Consider the following 22,162-nt stretch of genomic DNA (forward strand, 5'->3'; position numbering starts at 1 on the left):
GGCAACATGTGGCGGAACGAATGCCCCATGATTCTAATCAGGTGCCTTCTTGCCCACCGAGCTGCCATCCTTCAGCATGGTCTGTTTCTAGCCATCAGCTGCAATGAGCCAAGATTTGCGCCTCCGACACAAAATGCGAACCTCCAGCACACCTGTAGCCTCCAGCCTGCTTGATCCACTTAAATCCAACAGGACACACGCCCATCTGGCGCAAAGCTTGCCGCGCTTTTGCCTCCTTTCTGCGTTCTCTCTCCATCTCGATTTTCTTGATACGCACTTTTTCCATCTCGGCCTTGAGTAGGCGCTCTTCTTGAATCTTCTGCAGTCGCTTTCTTTCCCGTTCTTTCTTGGAGTCATCGTCGTCATCGTCGCTGTCTTTGTCACTGGGGGCTTCGCTCTCTTTCGCCTTCTTTTCTTCCTCTCGCTGCTGTTCCTCGAGAGCCCTCTCTCGGTCCACAGTCGACTGATACTCCTGCTCTGCGGCTTCGGCATTGCGCGCATCCTCTTGCAGCTGATGCCACACCGCATCGCTCACACCAGCGTCCTTCTGCATGTTGTCCACTTCAGTCTCTGCCTGCTCCTGCTCGGCTCTCGGCTGTTCCGGCTGACTTTCGACAGCTTCATTGGCGACAGCAGGCGGAGGGGCAGAGCTGATAGCCGGTGGACGCTCAGTCGGCGGGTCGAGGCTGATCGTTGGAAGTTGATCGAGCGACGCTGGGGCGGGCCGCGCCTGCATCCCTCTCTGGGCTCTTTCACGCACCATTCTCTCCATCTCGACGACGATGTCGCTCTCGCTTACTCGTCGTGCATCCTTCGTCGGCTTCCCAGACTTCAAAATCTTGCCGAAGACAGCCTTGCCGATAGTCTGTATATCCCTGGCACTGGCCCAATTGGGCAGACTACGCAGAGTCGCAAAGAGTTCCAGCAGCTTGGAACGGAATGCGTCGCTTGGCGGATCAATCACAGAAAGCTCCAAGACCTTTTTCTTCTTCAGCCATGACGTGAGCAGGTCAAGCGACTCCTCCGGCGTTATAGACTCGAATGTGATGGTCTCCGGAAACCGCGACGTGAGCCCTGGATTCACAGCCATCAAGCGGTTGATGTCCTCAGTGTAGCCCGCAAGGATGACGACAAGCTTCTGTGCAAACTGCGGCTTAGTCAAGCAATCGACCATCTCATCGATCGCCTCTTTCGCAAAGTGTCCCTCCCCCAGTCGGTATGCCTCGTCGATGAAGAGAACCTTGCCTAGTGAGTTTTCGAACAACTTTTGCACCTTGGGTCCGGTGTGGCCTATGTACTGGCCAATGAGTTCGGTGGCAGACACTTCCTTGACATCGGCTGCAGAGAGGAAGCCCATGTCGTAGTAGACCTTTCCCATACGGCGAGCGGTTGTAGTCTTTCCAGTGCCTGAAAGAATTGTAAGTGTCCTTGTCATTGAGCGTCTCGAATGCCCACCTACCTGGAGGCCCTCGGAAGAGAAACGCAAAAGGAATCTGTTCTCTCGGATCCATGTCTAGCTCGCGCATGTTTGAAGCAGTCCTCTGGTAGCCTTGGAGCTGTGCGATGATTTTACCACAGCCGACGGTGTCTTTGAAGAGTATTTCGACATTTGTATTTGCTCTTTCACCCCTGTCAAAGTCCGGGTCAAAGTCTTCCGCCTCGAATGTTGCAGTGATCATGCCTTTGCCTTTTGATATACGCTTCTGATGTCGCATCTTGGCGTCGTTGAGAATGATGTCGATCTCCCCAGCGTTGCCAAAGTGGGGGCGATTGCGAGCGCGTGACAACATGCCCAGGGCCACTTTCCTTGCCTGATCGGTAACCTTGAAGCTTTGTAATTTGAGTTTCAGGTCGAAGATTGATGCAAGCTCGTCGTCGTCAAAGTCGTCAAAATTGAAAGCGGAGTCGATGGGGAATCTCCGTGTGAGCCCTGGGTTGACGTTTTGGAACATCTCCTCCATCTGTTCCCTGTAACCCAAAAGTAGGACGCATCGATCGTCGCCTGGGACGCTCTGAACTTCTGCGACGATGGTGTCAATGACAGCTGTCTTGTACGTGTCACTTGAACCGCCTGCGCCGCTGGTCCCGCCGAACAGGCCATACGCCTCATCAATCACCAGGACCTTGCCAACAGTTGCAGCGAGGATCCCTTTTGTTTGCGCCTCGGAGCCTCCAAGTACGCTGCCAACAAAGTCTGCAGGCGTCTTCACAACGACCTCGCCGCTGGAGAGAAATCCAATGTCCGCGAGGACCTGACCATAAAGCTTGGCGACCGTCGTCTTGCCTGTGCCGGGGTTTCCCAAGAAGACCTTGTTGAGACTGAACTCCACCAGGGGCTCTTCATCCAGCTCGCGGGTATAGTTGTACTGAATGCTGTCGAAAAGGGACTTGACCGAGTCCTTGACAGAGCCCAGGCCAATGAGCTGTTGTATCTTTTTCCAAGCAGCATTGTCTTTCAGCACGTCAGCTGGCTCCGGCCCTAGCATGTCTTCCTTGGTCAGAAGCAAATCGTCTGGCGTGTTGCCTGCCTTTCGCTCACGGCGCAGTCTCTTCGCCTGCCGGTCAGAAATCTGGGCAAGAGTATTCTCGACCTGGCGCGCATTGCCGAACCCTTCTCGGTCACGGCCTCTTCCCACTCGACGAGCCACGATTCGACCGTAAAGCCCTCTGATGCCAAGCTCGACTCGCATTCTTCCATTCCATCTCTTCTCTACGCCGTAGTTCAAGATTTCCAACAGCTCCTCGTCTTTGTAGTCTTGGAACTGTAGCTGCTTTGGAAATCTGCTCGGGATGCCAGGGTTATGCGCAAAGAAGCCTTCCATTTGCTTATTGTAGCCCGCGAGAATGAAGACGACCTTTCCGCGCAGATTTTCGACCTCAGCGAGCAGGAAGTCAAGGACATTCTTTCCGCCGGCGTTATTTCCAGAGGCGAGCTGGTAGGCTTCGTCGATGAACATGGCGCCACCGCCATTGTTCAAAATTTCTTCAATCTTCTTCTTGCAGCCAGGCACACCGTCGTTGGCGAGATCTGATCCGCTTGACTCGACGAAGAAATTGCCTGGTAAGGCACCAACAGAGCAAAGGAACTTGGCATAAATACGGGCGACTGTTGTTTTCCCTGCCGTGTATGTCAGTGTTGCATTTCCATGACATTTGGAGGGGCCAAGTCGTAGTCGTGCGTGCGTCGACTTTGCAACCAAGCGTGGTGCGTACTTACCGGTTCCCGGGTTCCCCAAAAGAGCAGTGCCAAATCGCTCTTTGTTCATCTCCACCCCTTGTCGGACAGCCGTGTCTATCTTTGTTTTGATAGCAAGAAACTCTTCCTTCAAGTTTTCAAGGCCGATCATGTCCATCAGCTCGTCGAGTGCTTCGTTGGATGCTCCTTCAAACTGCTTCAGATGGTCCCAGTCTGCTTTGGCAGCTGAGGGAGTCAATTTCCACTCTCCCTTTCCAAGGCCTTGGTCTGAGTCCTGTTGGCTGTCTCTTCTTTTGACACTATCGGACTGTGGTCCGGCAGCTGGATGACTAGGCGGAGAGTCCGGCTGAGGAGATGGCCCTGATATTTGATTGTCGGCTGATGGTGGATTAGCAGCCGAGTCGGTAGGAAGATTGGGTACAGCAGGCGGCGAAGCGGGTCTCTGGCCTGGGGCTGCAGTCGGATCTGCGCTCTCCAGCTTGGTGCTTCGTTGCCCTCCATTCTTCTTTAGCCCTTTCAGATCTCGGTCTAGCTGCCGGAGTACTTTTTGGCGCTCGAACTCCTCCTTTTGGTCTCGTTGCAGCCGTTGCTCATGCACAATCTCGTCTTGAAGGTTGGCCAACCGCCGTGCATAGTCTCTCTGTCGCTGCTGGCGTTTCAGGTCAAGTTCCAGGTCGCGTTGGACCTTTCTTTCCTTCTCCTGAATCTCAAAATCGCACTGCTTGCACGATGCGGGCCGGCCGTTGTGACAGCGCCAAGTCAGCTTGTGCTTTCTCACACAAATGTCGGACATCATTTTGTTGCACTCCATCTTCGTGTGGTCTGAGAGCTGGTGACAACGTTGGGGGCACTCATGGACGCCGCATTGTAGCATCGTCCCACTGGTAGAGAATTAGTCGTAGGTTGAGTGGACCAATAATTGCGGCGCTTACCAAGGCTCTGCACACCCACCATCTGGACAGTGCTCTGCAAAGTCTGACTTCTGCTTCAAGACCATCTTCATGTCTGGATGCTGTTCACATTTCACAGGGAACCCGTTGTAGATATGCCCCTTCTTGCTCATGAGGTCGAGGAAGGGGCCCCACGTTTCCTTGCCTTTCTTGCTGTTAAGGAAGGTCTCATAATTTCCAATCAGGATCAAGCCGTCTCGTGCGCGGGACAGCAGGACGTTAAGCCGCTCTGGCGACTTCATGAAACCAATGTCACCTTTGCTATTCGCGCGAGTCAGAGAGACGATGACAATGTCACATTCCTCTCCTTGGTAATTGTCTGCAACATGATTAGCTTGTGACCCGAGACAGGACGGGCGACCTACCAACAGTGGACAGCTTAATCTTCTTCTTGTCGTGAGCTGCGCTCTCTGGTGGAAGCAAGCCAGCTCTGACAAGATCGAAGCTATCAAGGTCATTCAACACGGGGTCTCGCTCCTGGCTCAGCTTCTTCCTCAGCAGCGCAAGTTGTCCCAGGTAAGGTGTCAAGACCACCTGCTCGCCGGTGCCGTACCCTTGCTGGCCTAGATACCGTACGATCTGCAACACCATGTCGGCTTCATAATCATTTTTCCGGCTCACGCTTGAGCCTTCATCGCGACGGTCTGCCGTCCGCTCTTCCGAGTTCTCCAAATGATCGTGGTTGAAAAAGATGACACGGTCCTGCAAGCCGCGGAGCGGCGGTCGGTTTTGGGTCTTCGGTGCATCGCGCAACTTTGGATACGTCAAGTGGCGGACCAGCTGGGAAATCTCGGGATGCATTCTGTGCTGGCTGGCCAGAGTGGTGTGGGGCAACCCACCGAGAATGAGTCGCTCAAACAGAGACCGGTTGAGATCGTACCCATCTCCCTTCTCAACGGTCAGGGCGAAGTTGTTGACTTTGGGGCGAAGCTGCTTGTGATCGCCAATCAGGACCAATTGCTTCGTTGCAGGAGTTAGCGCAGTCAGAACATGAGACTCGAGAATTTCTCCAGCTTCTTCAACGAGTACAAGTTCCGGCGAAGCATTTTGGAGCAGCTCAGCATGCATCGCGGCTCCTGTTGTTGTACATGCAACAATTCTTTTTGACCGGAGGAGCTCAGCCTTCTGTTCGTCAATGGCCTTCTTGAGCCGGGACTGCGAGGTGTCGTAGGACTTCACTGTTTGGACAATTGTTGTGATAGCTTCCGCAACCAGCTGATTTCGCCATTCATCCATCTTGGATTCACGATCTTTTTGGTCAAGGCCCCAGACCTCCGCTTGCGATTTCCGGTCTTTGAATATTCCCGCATCCAGGTTCCGGCGCCAGCGATCGAACAGGTAGTTTTTGCTCACCTCCTGTCCCTTCTCGTCCACAGTGACGAACCCTTCATCTTCTGACGGCACTTGAAAAGCCTCGTAAAACAGGGAGTCCTCGAATTCGAGGAAGCCAAATAGCCCCTCCAATGAGGTGTCAGAGTTTTTGTACGACGCCATCACCTTCTTAAGCAATTCCTCGGAGTCCCCAACCTCATTCCTGAGCTTGTTGACCATTGCCCATGCTGCTTGGCTTCGCCTTGCTCCACTGCTGAGCACGTTCAGATTCAAGTGTTCTGTCCTCGAGCTTGCTTTTGACCCAAGGCGGACCATCATGTCGTCGGAAATCCCTATGTCCATCAAATCCTCAAGGTACTGATCCAGCGCGTGATTGGTGAAGCAGATTACAAGGATCCTACAGCTCGTGTGCTTTTGGAAAGCCTTCGCAATCAGGGCGCCAATGAATGACTTTCCCGTTCCTTAATTCGAGTCAGCAATGCGGTCCGTTGTAGTAAGAGAAGGCCTTACCTGGTGGTCCCTGAATGAGACTGACAGTCTGTCTCAGACCAGACAGCAATGACTCCAATTGCGACGGATCTAAATCTACCTGCTTTGGCAGGTCCAGGATTTCGTGCAAGTCCTGCCCCTTTGACTGCTCGATGGAATCGGCTATGCTTGTGGGGCAAATTGGAGACAGGACTGCTCCCTGGCACTCGTCTTCGCCTGTCTCGTCTCCCCCGTGGCCTAAAATCTCTCGAGCGAGTGGGATCTCCACCATGCGCTTGAGGCACTCCAGAATGGGCTCGTATGCGAACATGGCTGTATCCACGACGAAGAAATCGATTTCGCTCTTTTGGTCTTTGAGCCTCAGAAGAACGGCCTCCAATGCTCGCGGATCCCTGATGCGAAGCGTAACTTGAGGAGGATCCTTGAGAAGCTTGTCCTCTGCTCTTTCAACCGTGGCAAATGCAATGACCCGGTTGTTTTCCATAAGACATCCAAAGCTGTTGTGCTTCAAGAATCTTTTCTCGCGGTCAAGAAAGTCTTTGCGGTCCGCGCTCTTCAATTCAGTAAGCCTTTCCAATCCAGCGTCGCAAGTCACCAGGAGGCCGAACGGAGTCCTCCTCGTCGGTGTTCCCATGTACATGCCTGCCAGTCGAATACCGGAGAGACGAATGTTGCGGCGTCGGCCTTGGCTCCCCTGCAAAGCCTTGAGATCATCCCGCAGCTCTGCAAGCATGTCTTCGCGACCCAGTCGATACTGGTTGTCGAGATGCATGGCGACACGTCGTTCAAGGGGAGCATCTTCAATAGAATCCGCCCGTCGATAGTAGGGTTTTTCTTTGCTCTCGAGCTCCCCATTCGTGGGGTATATGGCGATGCTGCGGAAGTCGGCAAAGTCGTTGTCGTGCCTTCCGCCTGGTCCTGCACCAGTCCATTCGGGAATAGCAATGTCGCTGCGCCTTGCATTGACGACCTGTGTAAGTCGACTGGCCAGCACTCGCGCATCATGGGACGAGCTCTCGGTCAGGCCTCCACGAGATAAAACATCTTCGGCGATCGGGAAAATGTTGACAGGCGAGGAGGTTCACGACAAGAGTTCCAGTAAAAGCCACGCGAAAGCGCGCTCTGCTTCGCCAGACAACTCCTTGGCCTTTTGGAATCCAACAAAGGCATTCCAGAGGATTGGAGGATCGACGATCGCCACCAGAAGGCGGCGAAGAATCTCACCCCCACAGAGCTGATTCAACTCAGCCTCCTGCAGATATGCAACGAGGCGCGAAAAATTGCCGTTGATGAAGCCGATTGACGTGTCAAATCGAACTGCAGCACTAAATGCGTCCATGGCGGACTGGCTGGCTGCCACACGTTCGATGCAGTCCTTGCGATCGGTTTTTTGACAAATTGCTTCAATGAAAAGCTGGCCCTCGCGGGCCGACGAGATAGCACGTGTACCATTGATGATAGAGTCAAAGAGGGCATTAAGGCGCGATACCCTCGAGGTGTGAGTGTCAGAAATTGAGGCCATGACGAATCTTGATTCCCATGTGGTTCTTGGGAGGGGAGCGGAAAGCGAGGGGTTTTAATTAGCAGACATGCGTACGCGATGACTCCCCAACTGCAAGCTCCTGGTTCCTGCGGGGGAGGGGGATAACGAAGCTTCGAAGTGATTGACCTGGAGTCTCCCCACTTTATGCATTCCCCCGTCTAGCTTCTTCCAATGCAGCCAAGTAAATTCTGTGTACCATAACAAATTTTCCAAGTGTTTCGACGTAGTTTTCTTTTACTGTCGCAGTTGCTGAACGTTGCTTGTGGAAAGCTTCTTCTCTTTCTCGCAATTCCACACAGCTGCAGTTACTGACGGCGTTGTCGTCCAAGCTTCTCGAAAGCCGATGTTGAGTAATGCATCGCGGGAAGACAAAAATACTGAACTGATCCCCGTCCATTTTTGCTCTTCCTTATCGGTTGGCGGAGCTTGATCTGAGTTTCTTCTCTAGCCCTTGCATCCCTGCAATAGAGAGAGTCTCCGTGTCCACGAATTCGTTGTGGTTTGACCCAAGGAAACAGATTTGAGCTTGGGCGCACTGTCAACCTAGACAAACCTTGTTGCTTCCCGCCCCAAACGGCGCCAAACACATGTTCTGCAGGGGCGTATATGATCTTCGCACAGCCAGCCGTTGCCGTCACCGGAACATCGCGACAGCTCCCCAAAATGTCTGACTATCAATCGCAGCGCGGCAACTGGCGAGGCCGCGGAAATTTTCGTGGTCGCTGCAGAGGTCGAGGAGGCTCGTTTCCTCCCTGGAAGGAGAGGCCGCAGGAGCAGCCGCGTCCACCGTCCCCACCGGTCGGCTCCATTCTGAGCACCATTCTTGAACGCGATTTGGACTCCAAGCATGACGAGCAGGTCCCGCCCACCATCACCAATTGCGAGTACATTGCGTCGTACAACTGGGTCAAAAAGGAAGGCGAGAGTCCGGCGATTATGATACCAGGCAAGCATCACTTCTAGCTCAAAGTGTGAAGCTGACCAACGAAGGAGCGCCGCCGGCCTGGACGCCTCTTGCTGAACCGAAGCAGCTTTCGGAGGATGCGGGCCAGTACTTTCGAGACCTCAACTCGGCCCGCTACCCCAAACATCCGACTGAGCCTTCAGTGCGAGCGGTGTTCGCAATGAATCCGGAGTTCGCGGCAGACAAGATCGACATATTTGCCTGCGGCAGCACCATGGGCAATCTGCTTCGCTTCGTTCGAAAGTTCGACCGGCCGTTCAGATTCCTCGTTGAAGTCGTTGGCGACACCGTCTTCTTCGTTCGGCATGAGAATTCTCCCACGGAAACACTCCAGGGTGTGTATGGCTACGGCCACACCTTTCCAGAGGCGTACACGACATGGGAAGGCCAGACAAAAGATTCCGAATCACACCAGCGCATCGTCCAGTATGACTTTTCCGGGCTCAACTGCGTGGTCCGATACGAGAGCGATGGGTACTTGAAGGAGCTTGACCAGCATGGAGACGAAGTAGCCGAGGAGTACCCTTGCCTCAACCTCGATACCAGCACGGACTTGAATGTAATGACAGGCGGACGGAAAATAGCGCAAGGTGCTGTGTTCGACTTGAAGACGCGGTCGGCAAAGAAGATGAATCAAGGCGTCCTGGGCGAAGAGATCCAGCGGCTTTGGATTTCTCAATCGCGCAACTTCGTCCTGGCCTTCCACGAGTGGGGTGTCTTTAGAGAAATTCGCATCCAAGACGTTCGCAACGACATCGAATCCTTTGAGAAGCAGCATGAACAAGAGTTGGCCCAACTGGCTGCGCTTCTGCGCAAGATCTCAATCCTTGCAAAGGCTCGACCAGACAGGAAGCTGGAGATTCGCCGAAAAGAGCTGGACGTGTTGGAAGTGCGAGAGCAGGCCAGTGGAGTTTCGGCAGTGCTTCCTGATGAGCTCAAACAGTGGTGGACGGAGGGCAAGACTGTAGAGAAGTCACGAATTACCCCAAGCGAGCCATCTGAGGATGGCGAGATCAGCGATGAGTGGTACTTCTCCCCGCAGCACAGTCCTGTAGGTGGGGTCCATGTGTCAGACTCGGATGGGGAGGATCTTGACTACACTGTGTGCTCGGAGTCGTGCGGCTACTGTGGCCGTTGCCGACATTGAGGCTTGAGATGGGCTGTCAGGGATGAGATGAGAAGAGGATGAGAATTCCGTGTGGATGGGGCTTTCCTTTGTTGTTGCACGCCTGTTGTGGACTAGTCATCGTAGCTTAGTCAGCACCTGCCGCTCACATTGCCACCAGCCGGGCGCTCAACTCCAAGTACCAAAACAATTTGCAGTCCGTCGGTTTTCGCATCTCGCCTCTTTTCTCTGCTATTGAAGTCCTTTCGCCGCCCACGCCGTACTTTTCTGCATCCATTTCTGGTCTGCCCTACGATATCCTCGCTGTTCCGCGGTGGCGCCTTCCAGCCGAGCTGCCGGCACCCCTCTCTTCTTCGCCTCTACCTGGATACGAAAGGCTCTACAGTCGCATGTCTGGTCCCTTCATGAGGCGGGTGGAACAGTGAAGATAGTCTTTCTGATGCCCGTGAAGAGATCCTGGGCCATCGGGATCGAGTCAGTGCAAAACGACTTGCCCAGCTGGACTGTGTTCGTCAAAGATGGTAAGGCTCGAGGCGAAGCAGCGTCTGGTAATTATCGTGACCTTTTCGAAGTTTTTGGAAATTTCTTTCCCATCTCTTGCAGCAGACGCGACCAACAGCCCGCTGAACAAAGAACGAGTCGTGGGTATCGGCATCTCGGCATCTTATCATCGGCATCTTCGGCAGTGACATGCCCTTATCGATGCGGAACGGAAGACGGCAGGCCTCAAGTTGTATGGTGAAGAAGTGACCTTTTGTCCAGGGAAGTTGAGCGGGAAGAACAATGAGCGCACCAAAGGCGAAGACGGCAGCTTTTGCCTGCACCCAATGCAAATCTGGAAAGAGAAAGGTTGGTCGTACAATGCGGGTTGCGGACTTCGTTTTCAGACTCCGAGGCTGACCATGATTGTTCAGTGCGACGGTGAAAAGCCCCACTGCTCTTTGTGCTCGAGGCTGGGCAAGCCCTGTGTGTATCCAGCCGAAAGGCTTCCGAAGAAGTGAGTACGCTGTCATGTCAGCCACCCTCAACAGAGGAACTGGGTTCTTGGGTATGCAGCAGCTGAATCTCGAAGCAGACGGAAGTACTGGGACGAAGACTATGTCAAAGGACTTGAGCAACAGGTGCAAGCTCTTCTTTCAGTTGTCAAAACATACGAGGAGCAGTACGGTGGTCTTCCTTGCGCGGAGACTCCTGCGTCATTAATCCCTGCCTCGACGACGAATGATGAAGTCAGCAACGGACCGCAAGGTGCCATGGATCTGCACCGGGTCCCTGACGATCAGCCGGAAGACCCCCGCGAGACGACATCCGGCGACGACGCATCGTCTTTGGACCACCAGAGATCCCAAGTCGCAATGGAAGAAGTCAGCATCATGATGTGGCGCATGAACCTCGGCGATGGGGCAACTATCATGCATGAGTCCGGCACTACCACCTCTTTCATCATCGACGAAGATGGAGGCACGAATGCTCTTTGTCCTCCACCTCCCCCAGCAATCACACGATACTGTCGGGATCACAAACTCCTGTCAAAGCTTGGGACGTCGTTTCTCCAAAACATCAATCAAGAGCATCAGTTCACACGCTATCAATCACCCAGCTTTCTTGAAAATTACCCCCACCAGGAAATCGACAAGGTATTCCTTCACACTGCAATGGTTGCAGCCGGCGCCGCGTTCTTGGCTAGTCAAGACTCAAAGATTGCCAGGATCGGCGAGGAGTTTGCAAAGTACGCCGAATCATTGATTTTCGACTGCTGCCGCACTAAGGCCACGCTTTCCGTCATCCAAGGCATGTGTATATTATCCTTCCGCTCCCTGTCCATCGGCAAAGATCATCTCGGCTGGATGTTCATCTCGATAGCCGGGGGCCTTTGCGTCCATCTCAGACTCCACGTTCTGGCCGTAGACGAATGCGCTGCGAGGTCTCTTCAGCCAACCTCCCCTGAGGTCCGCACGTTTTGGATGTTTTACTTCGTGGACAAGTCTGCAATCACTATCCTTGGGCGCAACTGCGCTCTGCCGTGGCGCAGGGTTAACGTTCCACAGTTTGACAGCACTTTTGATCCGGAGATGGCAGATTTGGCTGAGCTCTCGTTTGCGTGGCAGTGCAAGCTTTGGTATTCGCATGACGCAGCCATGGATCAGATGTGAGTTCTCCCCGGTCCACTTCCCACTGCACGGTCCTTATATATTTCCCCTGCGTCTTTGCTGATTTTTTTCTAGTTTTGCCTCATCTTTTGAAAGTCTCCCTTTGCCACAGCAAGTCCGCCTGCTCGTATCGACGCTCGAGCAACTGAACGCTTTCTTCCGATCCTGTCCGCCCCGCCTGCACATGAGCCCTGAAGCCCCAAAGCCGGTTCTTCTATTCCATCTCCAGTACCACATGGCCGTCCTCGTCACCATCTCAAACTTCCTCAGAGTCTTCAGCGCTGTCGAAAGCGAGAAAACAGGCGAACACACAGCACCGCAGACTGAAAGCATTCTTCTCGTCCTACGTTCCATCACGAGCTCTGCAATCGAAACAGTGCGACTCTGTCGGGTGTATCGCGACAAGTACTCCTACGCGGCAGCACACCCCATCTTGCTGCATCACCTTCTGAGCGCGGCTTTGGTGCATCTCATGAATGCCACCTCCAATGGAATTGGGCTGCGCCGGCAAAGCGCTTTTTGGCTCCGTACCAGTGTCGCACTCCTGAAAGAGCTCCGAGTGCCATGGCCGGTGCGCGTTGATAAAGCCATCAAAGTCATCCGTGTCCTGGCTCAAAAATGGGGAGTGCTTGGGGCCCTACCTTTGGAGTTTGCGGGCATGTCTGAGCCATTCAGACATCAGCAGAAGACGGATGGAAGGCAGACGGCCACTCATTTCCGAGAATCCCTGGAGCCAGATGCCCTCATAGCCGGTCCTGCATCCTGGAACACCGCGGATTACGCTTCCGGGACACAAGAATATTTCCCCTTTGAGACACACATACCAGGCGCAACTTCAGCGCCCGAGCTTCTGGAGACTTTTGAAAGCCTTTCAAGCTTACCCGACCTAGGCTGGCTGGATGATCCTTCTGTGGGATTTCCATTGACCTAAACACCTATTTGTTTGCCGGAAAGGGACAAGATATGTACAGTTTCTTGGCACAACGCCAATCCAGAGCTCTTCTTCTTTCTTCACGAGCCCTCCGGAATGACGAGCTGTCCGGTCTTCAGCCACTCAATCGAATGCCTCTCATGCTTGACAAACTCTCCCTCAACCTTGGGCACGTAGGCCGGGAAACTGTCCACAATCTGGCTCAGCGTGCCCCATGATGCCTGCCCATCAACATCATACGTGGCCGAGTTGTTGAAACCGCTCGTGTCAAAGCTGTAGTACAAGATCGGGTACTTGTCGAAGCTGGCACTGGCGGGCGTGTGCGCGACCCGGTTGCCATATGGATCGGTGACAAAGGCGGCACCGACAGCCGCACTCAGGGAGTATGCGCCACTCAAGACTGAGTATACGCCGATGGTTCCGGTATTGATCCACTCGTTTTCCCACCAGAGAGAACTGTTGTCACCAACGCCGGCAAGGTAGGGAAACGGCGCGAGGTGGACGTGCTCGCGTTGGACCCACATGTTGAACGTCATGCTAGGGTACAGGTGCCTGCATTCAAACACGCTTGGTTAACAGCGTCGTCCCAAACCGCAAAGAATTCCAGTCACTCACTCTCCGCACTCCAGCATGCCCCATCGGCCGTAGTCTGTCTGCACGACCTTCAGACCATCCGTTGTTCCATCGCTGAAGAAGTATCTCTCTGCGCCAGACGGGCGAAGCTTGCGGCGGTGGTGCAACACTTGGCCTTGAGGGTCGACAAGGGCCTGGGACATGTACATGAAGTCGCCATCGACCTCGGCAAAGTTCAGGTTGACGTGGATGGCAGCCTCTTTGACAGCTGCAATGAGACGGTTCCACTGCGCGTCGCCAATGACGATGGCATGCTCAATGTAAGAGGGGAGGTAGTCGCGCGTGAAGTTATACTGGTGGCTGTCGGAGCCCTTGGGGAACCTAAAATCCAAATCTGGGTCAGACGCCTCCACCTATCAAGCTTGTAAAGAGAGGATTTGTTGCCTTGGAACCTACCCAGGAAACCAGAGCTCAGGAAAGACGACCAGATCCGCCCCTTGGCTTTTCGCGCTGTTTATCAGGCCGATTCCAGCGTCGACCGCCTCGCTGATGTTGAACTTGATGCCCGTGTAGTCATAGTTGGTGATCGGGAGCGGCCAATTCGGCGGCGGCGTGCGGACGAGAGCCGCGGTCAGATTGGAACGGTCGACGGTGCTGTTGCTGAAAGTGGGAATGCATAGGACGCCGCGAAGGGCTGCAAGGCCCAGCAGTAAACGATGCGAGGAGAACATGTCGTCGAAGCTTGCAGAGGCGTGCTTTGAATGCCTGTGGCAGAAAATATGCTGGGTAACAGATCATGATGGCTTTTTGTATGCGGACAATGCTATCATGACTTTTTCAAAAATTTGTCGGGCGTGGGATGTCGGTACGTAATACCGCTGCTTCGCTTCATCGTTGTCACTGCTAATCGAGGGTATAGTGGTCGAGGAGCGCTATCAAGATAATGCGGCGGCTCAACTTCCGCGTCGATGGAACAAGCATCGGCGCTCGGCGGTCCGACCGAGCAGTCTTGAAGCCCGAAAGTGGTTCCAGCTTCAATTTCTCCAGTTTATCGTCTGTGGAGGAGCGACATAGGAGAAACTCAGCCGCGTTCCGACACTTGCTCTTCTGTGGTCACATTCAGTCGTCAAGTGATGGGGAACACTTCTTCGCAGGACTCGGCTATGCAGGACTCGGCTATGCAGGACTCGGCTATGCAGGGCACGGGCCTCACTTCCTTCTTTCGGCTATGCCGAAGATGCCGAAACCATCATGGACTGAGCTGTATGACATGATTGAGTGGATTTCCCCTGATGTGCTAACTGTAAGAAGTCGCCGGTCAGTCAAGTCAGCATCTTGGAAGTGGAGCGCTCATTGCCATGGTCAGAATGTCAGGTAGTGAGGCCGGGGGAAAACGTCACATTCGATTCAGATGCTCGCTCGCCGTCGATTTCTGTTGTTTCACTCATATTTGCGCCGGTAGTGTGATACGGGAGTTGATTGCGGACGAGAACCCCACGTCGTGCGAGCAGTCTCTCATGTCGAAGGAACCATCAACCTGTCAACATCCGGCCCATACCCCTTTCCTTCCACGCCTGCAATCACAATCTCATTTGAATCGCCCTCCGTCAGCGCAACATTGATGACACTCGACCCTGGCGTCCCCTGCGTTGTAGGAAGAAAAGCAACCTGCGTTCCAACCTCCTCGCCATTGACCGTCACTGCAGCATACCGCGCGGTGCTATCCAAGTTCTGGTACTTGATCCTGATTGTCGTCGTCGTCGAAGCCTCGCTGCTAACGCTGCTGAAGGTTGCTGTCCCGCCGGGCGCCGAGTCACCGCCAATGTAGCCCGCCGCGTCGCCACCGGAGCATCCGTCACAGCTAATTGACGAAGCGTTGTTGGATAGCGTGGCGGCTTCGCCCTCGTACTCTGTCTCGCTTGGCCCAGCCGACCACTCGCCCGTCGCCGTGTCGATGATCCAGTTGACTTGGTTCTTCATGCTGACGGAGGTGCCGTCTATGGTCAGGGGCAGCCAGACATACGTGCTCGAGAAGAGCGCGTCGCTGTGCCATCGGTCGCCAAAGTAGACGGCCGTCGTGGAGGAGCTGCCCTGGATGGCGAGGACGAAGTTGGTCTGCGAATCGTACGTGTTGCTGCCTTCGTCTACAAAGATTGCCCAGTCAGACCATGGACCCGAGAGCGAGGTAGCCGTCGTGTAGTAATTATCGTTGGGGTCCCAGCCAGTGAGTCGAGAGCCAAAGAGGTAGTAAGTGCCGTCGAGCTTGATCATGGCGGGCGCTTCGATGCCGAGGTCGCTGTTGGAGAAAAGGTAAGTGTTGTTTTCTACGCTGAGGTAGTCCGAGCTAAGCTTTTCGATGCGCAGGCCGTTCTCGCGCTGATTTCGTCAGCGAAAGTCGTCTATGCGAACGAATGCAGCATCACTCACGTCTTCGGTCAGCAAGTATCCAGTGCCATCGTCGTCCTTGAACAAATTGATATCTCTGCTCTGGTGGTCCAGCGGCTGAAAGCTGCCCTGGTACTCATACGACCCACAGACGCTAGACGAAGTCGCAACTCCAACTTCCGCCTCGCCGTAGCTCGAGTCATCGATATGCATGTACATGACATACGTGCTCGTGTCGTCGTTGTAAATGACCTTGGGCCGCTCGACGACGCGATCAGGTCCCAAATCGCCGCTCGACTGCAGCGTCAACAGCGCCCCGACGTAGCTCCATTCGACCAAGTTGGTCGACGAGTAGCAGTTGATGTTTTGGAAGCTTGACCCGTTGGTCTTGTCTTCACCAATGATGTAGTACGTGCCGTCCACTTCGATGATGCCGGCGCCGTGCGCTTGCAAGTGCTCGCCTGTGTTTTCAACCGTCCATGTCGCACCTGGTACAATTTGCAGGGATGCTTGCGCTACGGAGGCGAGCGCGATGACAGCCGCAAGTGATTGACGCATGGCAGCAAAAACTCGGTGTTGCTTTTTGCTTGCTTGATGGATGCCGACTCCAACACAGAGAAGGCAAAAATACGACGGCTCTTGGCTCCTTTTGTGCTCTTCGATGGCCATCACCCCCGGCCTCGCTTGGTCGCTTCGTAGCCGTGCGTTGTTTCATGCATAACCGCCGGTGGCTGTTTGGCCGAAAAAGGACTTTTCCCCGGTCTCCGCGACAAGCTTCTCCGCTTTTTGGTTTCGTGCCGCCCGAAACAGATGCGGCTCGTTGAGCACAGTCTGGGGTTGTTTGGTTTGGGAAGAACGTTTGGAAATCGAAACAAGGGCTATGCTGGAAAGAAGTCATCCTGAATCCAAGCCTTTCATTGTCGCACCGGCTTTTCAGTCGGCATTGAAGTTGTGCCTGCAGTTTTCGTACCCATTGCGGCTGGAATACGAGGAGTTCGTGCATGTGGTTGATGGAGAAATTGTGGCGGCCGCATGCGGGGATGCCCGGGCGTCGCCCCCGGTCGGCAAAAGCAGATCAGGAAGGTGGCTCCTGTGGTTGCGTCCCGTCCCGTTCCACCAGCTAAACTTTATGCGAACCTCATCTCAAGCCTGCATACAAGAAAGCACCATTACGCGGACTTAGAAAAGGTCATGTTTAAACCGAGAGCTATCTTACAAATGAATCAGTTTATTCCCATACTTGACCGGCCTTTCGGACTCATTGTCGCCCAAATCTCGCCGGCTGACATTCTACCTCGTCACTCCGCCTCATTCATAGTTCCAGTTCCCATCCCTTTTCCCTGATCGGACTCATCCTCTTACTTCTCCTCCGGGACTGGCCATTCCTTGAACCCTAGGGGCTCGAACTGCAACTCCCGAACCCCAATATGCGGCAAAGGGCGGTGCACCAGTCTCTTTTCAGCGTACTCGAGGTACCGACCAAGCTCCTCATGGTCAATCGTCACAGCGGGAGTCGCTCTGGCTCGCGCGAGCTCTTTGCGGTCTGGGAAAGTCATGTCGACACATTGAGTACCAAGAATGTGCTGAGCGCGCAGCTGAAGGGCGCCCGGGACAGCTTCTCCTTTGCGGTTGCGAAACACAGTGTAGTAGCGCAGCAGCTGGGGCTTCAACAGCCAATGGTTGCCAACCTTGACTTTTCTCCAGTGTCCAGTCCAAACGGTGTACGATGCGGTTGGCGAATCTTCCTCAAGGTTGATCGAAATATACAAGACGTTTGCGCGTTGGGTCCCGGTGGGATGCATCATTCTCTTGATGTAGTCCTCCCCTAGGCGTGGGCAGAGCAGTCGCTTCGTAGGGTCGGTAATCTCAATGACAATTTCCGACTTGGCAGTCTCCAGCTTCAAGACGACGTCAGGGTCCCTGAACGACGTCAGACACTGCTGCCTGTACTGGTAGGAGCCTTCGTCCCAGAGGAGAAGACGCTCGTCGAATGAAGTGACGCAGTCGGTGGCAAAGCGGTCAAGCGGACGAAGCGATTCCTGGTCTCCCAGAGCCATAATCTTGTTGGCAAGCTCCCGGGAAAACTTCGCCGCGAGGTCGAGCTGGAGACGGTTCGTGTGGCGGAGGTATATCGCATTGTCTTTGCCGATGCAGTCCATTCTGTGGCTTGTGAGCTCATACCACAGCATTGTCTAGATACAAAAGCTTACCGGACATTGCAGTCCCATCGCTTCTCCATGGGCACATTGGCAGTGTCCCACTCGATTATCATCTTGAGAAACTCCATGGGCACCATCTCAATCTTCCGGAAGCTCTCGTCTGCGGTATAGTCGGGATACTGGAACCGGAGCATTTCCTGGAAGGCTTGCTGCACGACCAGCTCCGAAGTCGAGTCAATGTTGAGTTTGAGCTGTGGTGGAGCCATGATGGTGTTGAGCTTGCAACCGAGCGATATAGCCTGGTGGATGGTGGATGTTCGCTGATGGTGCGACGAAAAGAGAGCTGCTGTCGTGAGCGACCTCCGGAAAGTGCAACAAGTCGCGCCTCAGGCATGATTTTGCCTATGCCTTCGTCGCGTCAATGATCCACACCGTGCAACCAATCTTTCCATCCGATGTCCTCAAAGGTGTTTATTTAATTTCCACCCGGTTTCTTCTCTCGCTTCTACTTTCTTCAAAATGTTGCTCGGGCCGCCGGACCTCGTCTATACCCGGAGAGCTGCATTTTCGGGAGAGCCTTTGGCCTGCCCATGCGCGTGCCTCACAGTGTCGCCCGCGTAGCATGACCGCAGGCCGACGCGAATCGCGTCTTTTTGTTGATCCACTGGGTAGATGTTGGGCTCTGAGGAAACAATTTTCAATCTTCTACTGGCTTCTGCGGATGGCTTTGCGATTTCGCTCGTGTTGCGGTCTGCAAACAGTGGCCTGCGATTTGTGCATTCGCAATTCGATGCGCTTGAAGTGGCAAACACGTATCTCTCATTACGTCTCGTTTCTGCTTGGATGGGCCTGCGCACTCCTCCTCCTTTGCTCACCAACCTACGCCCCCTGATCCTGGTCGCGCTGCCCTTGGTCGCGCGGCATGGCAAGTCTCAACACTCAATACATGTAGGCAGAGGCAGGCAGCAAACGCCATCTATTCGTACAAATTGGCCTTTATAATTTCCAAGATCCGAATCACTTTCATAGTGGCTGAGTAGTGAAATCATAGATGGCGCAGAGGTCGGATGGTTGATTTCACTACCTTCGGGTTAAGGTTTGGACATTTGTTCGAATCCCACAGCCACCATTTTGCTCTTTTGTTGTCTTTTCCTTTTTGCCGAGTGGTTTGTCGCAGCATAGGGGGGCAGACACGGTTTGGGGAAAGAGCATTTGGACGGATGGGGGAATTTCGCGCTTACAGAAAAGTCAGGCCTGGGGCCTGAAGCACCATCATGAGATGCCCGTCAGCGCTTCAGCACCACCATACTAAGCCCCGAGATCTGAGCCAGCGCAACAGCCAGTAAGTCACCACGTGCATCGGCACGTTTCATCTACAATGGATCGATTCTGACAGTCTTTGAAGTAGCAAATCCGCCCGTTTCATCGTCGGCATGGCTAGACCTCGCCGCCCCCCTACATTCAGTGAGTTCCGCTCTTCTCTGATCGTGGAGCAAGATTACCCGCCTTCTTCATCGCGACACCATTTTCCGCGCCCGCCAAGGCAAGCTTGTTCCAGGAGCTCTTACGCTGAAGCCCCAGACAATTCTTGGTCATTATCTTGTCGATAAGACATTTCGGGCTCCCCGAGATTGTGGTAGAGCGAAGATGACAACGTCAGTCAGTTTCTACTACGCAGGACTGTTTCGGTATGTTGAGTATGCCGAAAAGAAGCTCGTCAGCCGGCTTCTGCCCCACATTGGCATCAGGGAATTGCAGTTGAAGATGCCCAAGTTTGAAGGACGACGCTCTGCGGAAGAAGGTGGCGGGCAAAGAAAGTAGAACGCAGCGTCAGAATATTGGCAAAGCGGGGAAAAGCAGACAAAGAGCGTTTGTACTTGACCATGTGGATGAGAGGGTCGTCGAATATCATCTCAGCTGTTGGGAGCTTCTGCATGATTGGCTGCCGCAGAGGTCTCACCATGCGTGACCGAAACGAGGGTGCAAAAGGTTGATATTAGACGGGCCTGCGTACGCATGGAGCTGTCTTTCGCCGACAAAATCGAGAGTAAGAAGGGATGAAAGGAGTCAATCGGCCATATGTGTCCCAAGTCGTTCCAACGAAGCCCTGGTGTTCCGATTTGGCGGCTCGATCTCGTCAACAGCCGGTCAAATCTTCCTCCATGCTGCCTAAGGCAATAGGACAGCATCCGACCGAGTCAGTTCAGCCAGTGCTCACAACTCCGCGTCGGAAGCAGATGCGACGAGTAACCCGCGCGACAAGCAGTACAGTCATCGGAGAAATCCAACGGGCCAACAACACTCCAAGGGCTAGATAAGCATCTGATTGGGCGTCATTGGCGGGGCAAGATAATCCTAATGAGCTTCGTTGGAATAGGGTTTTGAGCGATGGGTGTCCTGACATTCCGGCCGCATCCGCCTCTCAGAATCAAATGGACCCGGTCGCGTCAAATATACGTCTCCACAATCGAAGGACAAATCATCGCTCTCTATCACCACGCTTGTGGTACTTTTCTTCACCCGCAAAATTCAACATGTCTGGTTCCCAGACTGAAGTTGGTCCATCTGCAGTCCGCTCCCCCAGTCCGTTCTTCCGCGAAGCCGCTCCAGACTTGCTCGAAAAAGTAACTGAGCTGGTTGCGAAACCCAACGAAAAGGCCGTTTTCATCGGATTACGAGATGAAGACAAGCGCGTGGTACTCGTTGGTTCCGAGTGGCCCGCCACTTTGGACATGATCGTCGAGACAAACTTGGCAATGCCGACTTCCCAATTGATACCGCAAACAGATTCCGGGACGTTCGATCGCAGACGATTGATGGCATGTTTGAGCAACGTGTCGAGAAAGAGGAACGTCAATCCCGTTGAGTCCGGGGGACAAGATTCGGAGAGCTCAAAGCGGTCAAGGACAGTGGTAAACAATAGCAATAACGAGGGAGCTAGTGGAGCAAGGATTGAAGAACGAGGCGCACACAATGTGCGAATTGGAGAAAATGGGAATGGATTGGAAGAGGAAAATGATGGAGAGGACGAGCAAAACGACAATGAAGAGGACGGGGAAAGCAATGGAGCCTAAGACGATCTTAAGGACGAGGAAGAGCTGAACATCCGAACTGAAGCCAATGTCATTTCCTCGGAGACCCTGGACAAAATCAGTCGAGCGCAAGAGAAGAAGGAGAACCAGGCTAAAAGGCGAATCTTGGAGATGGACCCGTTCACACAGCTAACGCTCGACCGAGCCTTCCTTGTAAGAATCAAGGACGCTGAACACTTGTTTGTAAATAAGAAGTATGTTCCGTTCACTGTGGTCGAGCGTTGGGTGAACAAGGCCAAGAGCATTAAAGATGATAGGGGCAAACAGGTTCTAAAAGAGCTATTGGAATGTCTAAGAAGGTTGCATTAAGATTAGAGTCAAAGCTATGTTGTTAATCACCGGGCTGCAAACCAACCCCAACCTTGTTCTAACCCGGACGTGGAGAAGTTCCTTGTGGCCGTGCGGAATGCTGTAGAGTCTAAAACCTATATTTATCTCTCTATCCTTAAATGCTATATGAATCTTCTTATCATACTACAGCACTACAACACTGTACACAGAGCTGTATTAGAAGACTTGCATCTAGGACTACTACAGAGGGGAGTTAGAGGAAGTGCGGCAACTAGGAGGACGAAAGTGCACACTAAGTTCACAAAGCTGCTAAAGGATAACTTGGGTAGGGAAGCAGACGAACGTTAGATTGCACGCGCGAAGGTAAGACTTAGTGAAATGTTGAAAAACACTAATTGCTAGAAGTAGCTCGCTAATAAATCTAGCCCTAGATTTTTGTTCATTTCAAACTATAAGAGCTTAATAAATGGGTTTGTGCAAAGCACACTTAAAAACTAGGACGAGCTAAAAACGTTCGGACGACTGCTAAAACACCGCTGTCCTAGTTTTATCCTAATAAGCGAACAGTTTTAGAGGATCATTAAGGGGGAAAGAGCGATAGAGATAGAGAGTATAGACGAGCTCGACCTTTTTAGTAAGACGGCGCGTTAGGAAATGGAGGCCTTTCTTAAGAGGATTGGCAAGAGAAAGGAATAAATTTAATAGATGTTGCAGTGTTCAACCTACTGCAGTTATTATAAGGGGAAAACCAAAACAGTTGGAGTCGGAGTTAGAGTCGGAGTCGGAGTCGTTTTTTTAGTCCCTGTCTCCGTGTGCCTTTTAGTGTTAGGTTTAAATTTCATCCTCTGTCTTTAAACAATCTACTCTCTATTAAAGTTGGAACACAAGACTTGTCCTCGCGTTAGGGTTAGTTTATAGGGCAGTTGAAACGAATTTGCGGACGCCTTAGCGCGTTGAATATGTATTAAACACCATAAACCT

General features: G+C 53.2%; 7 protein-coding genes across 7 annotated transcripts; 3 read left to right on the forward strand and 4 right to left on the reverse strand.

Annotated features, from left to right (window-relative positions):
• Nucleotides 1–94: 94 nt before the first annotated feature.
• BKA78DRAFT_334314 (P-loop containing nucleoside triphosphate hydrolase protein) lies at nt 95–7,489 on the reverse strand (the record flags this gene model as incomplete). The annotated part of the gene is made up of 7 exons (XM_066890187.1): nt 95–1,407; nt 1,460–3,118; nt 3,218–4,077; nt 4,129–4,465; nt 4,512–5,939; nt 5,989–6,950; nt 7,053–7,489. The coding sequence occupies 7 exons, from the start codon at nt 7,487–7,489 to the stop codon at nt 95–97; spliced, it is 6,996 nt and encodes a 2,331-aa protein (XP_066738286.1).
• A 795-nt stretch (nt 7,490–8,284) lies between these two features.
• On the forward strand, nt 8,285–9,621 carry BKA78DRAFT_230571 (uncharacterized protein; the record flags this gene model as incomplete). The annotated part of the gene is made up of 2 exons (XM_066883766.1): nt 8,285–8,435; nt 8,474–9,621. Coding segments are annotated over 2 exons (1,299 nt in total), but the record flags the coding sequence as incomplete, so codon positions are not given.
• Nucleotides 9,622–10,652: 1,031 nt separating this feature from the next.
• BKA78DRAFT_259871 (uncharacterized protein) lies at nt 10,653–12,681 on the forward strand (the record flags this gene model as incomplete). The annotated part of the gene is made up of 2 exons (XM_066885408.1): nt 10,653–11,749; nt 11,826–12,681. Coding segments are annotated over 2 exons (1,953 nt in total), but the record flags the coding sequence as incomplete, so codon positions are not given.
• Nucleotides 12,682–12,761: 80 nt separating this feature from the next.
• On the reverse strand, nt 12,762–13,985 carry BKA78DRAFT_357918 (aliphatic nitrilase; the record flags this gene model as incomplete). Its single annotated transcript, XM_066892321.1, has 3 exons — nt 12,762–13,233; nt 13,297–13,635; nt 13,711–13,985. 3 exons carry the CDS (start codon nt 13,983–13,985, stop codon nt 12,762–12,764), a joined length of 1,086 nt encoding a protein of 361 aa, XP_066738289.1.
• Nucleotides 13,986–14,365: 380 nt separating this feature from the next.
• BKA78DRAFT_328786 (galactan 1,3-beta-galactosidase) lies at nt 14,366–16,340 on the reverse strand. The gene is given in 3 exon segments (XM_066889624.1): nt 14,366–14,416; nt 14,432–15,630; nt 15,682–16,340. The coding sequence occupies 2 exon segments, from the start codon at nt 16,306–16,308 to the stop codon at nt 14,770–14,772; spliced, it is 1,488 nt and encodes a 495-aa protein (XP_066738290.1). The 5' UTR covers nt 16,309–16,340; the 3' UTR covers nt 14,366–14,416; nt 14,432–14,769.
• Nucleotides 16,341–16,795: 455 nt separating this feature from the next.
• Nucleotides 16,796–18,064, reverse strand: BKA78DRAFT_348091 (uncharacterized protein; the record flags this gene model as incomplete). Its single annotated transcript, XM_066890581.1, has 2 exons — nt 16,796–17,799; nt 17,850–18,064. The coding sequence occupies 2 exons, from the start codon at nt 18,062–18,064 to the stop codon at nt 16,998–17,000; spliced, it is 1,017 nt and encodes a 338-aa protein (XP_066738291.1). The 3' UTR covers nt 16,796–16,997.
• A 2,268-nt stretch (nt 18,065–20,332) lies between these two features.
• BKA78DRAFT_384180 (uncharacterized protein) lies at nt 20,333–21,245 on the forward strand (the record flags this gene model as incomplete). The annotated part of the gene is made up of 2 exons (XM_066893096.1): nt 20,333–20,710; nt 20,885–21,245. The coding sequence occupies 2 exons, from the start codon at nt 20,333–20,335 to the stop codon at nt 21,197–21,199; spliced, it is 693 nt and encodes a 230-aa protein (XP_066738292.1). The 3' UTR covers nt 21,200–21,245.
• Nucleotides 21,246–22,162: the final 917 nt, after the last annotated feature.

Source organism: Phyllosticta capitalensis (assembly GCF_038381095.1).
Source record: "Phyllosticta capitalensis strain CBS 128856 chromosome Unknown BKA78scaffold_14, whole genome shotgun sequence".
Lineage (NCBI taxonomy): Eukaryota > Fungi > Ascomycota > Dothideomycetes > Botryosphaeriales > Phyllostictaceae > Phyllosticta > Phyllosticta capitalensis.

Excerpts from the sequence above, each read along its gene's own strand:
- BKA78DRAFT_328786 (XM_066889624.1), bottom strand. The coding sequence starts at position 16,308 with ATGGCCATCGAAGAGCACAAAAGGAGCCAAGAGCCGTCGTATTTTTGC. Across the intron at positions 15,631-15,681 it reads GATACTTGCTGACCGAAGAC|CGCGAGAACGGCCTGCGCAT; the intron begins GTGAGTGATGCT and ends TGACGAAATCAG.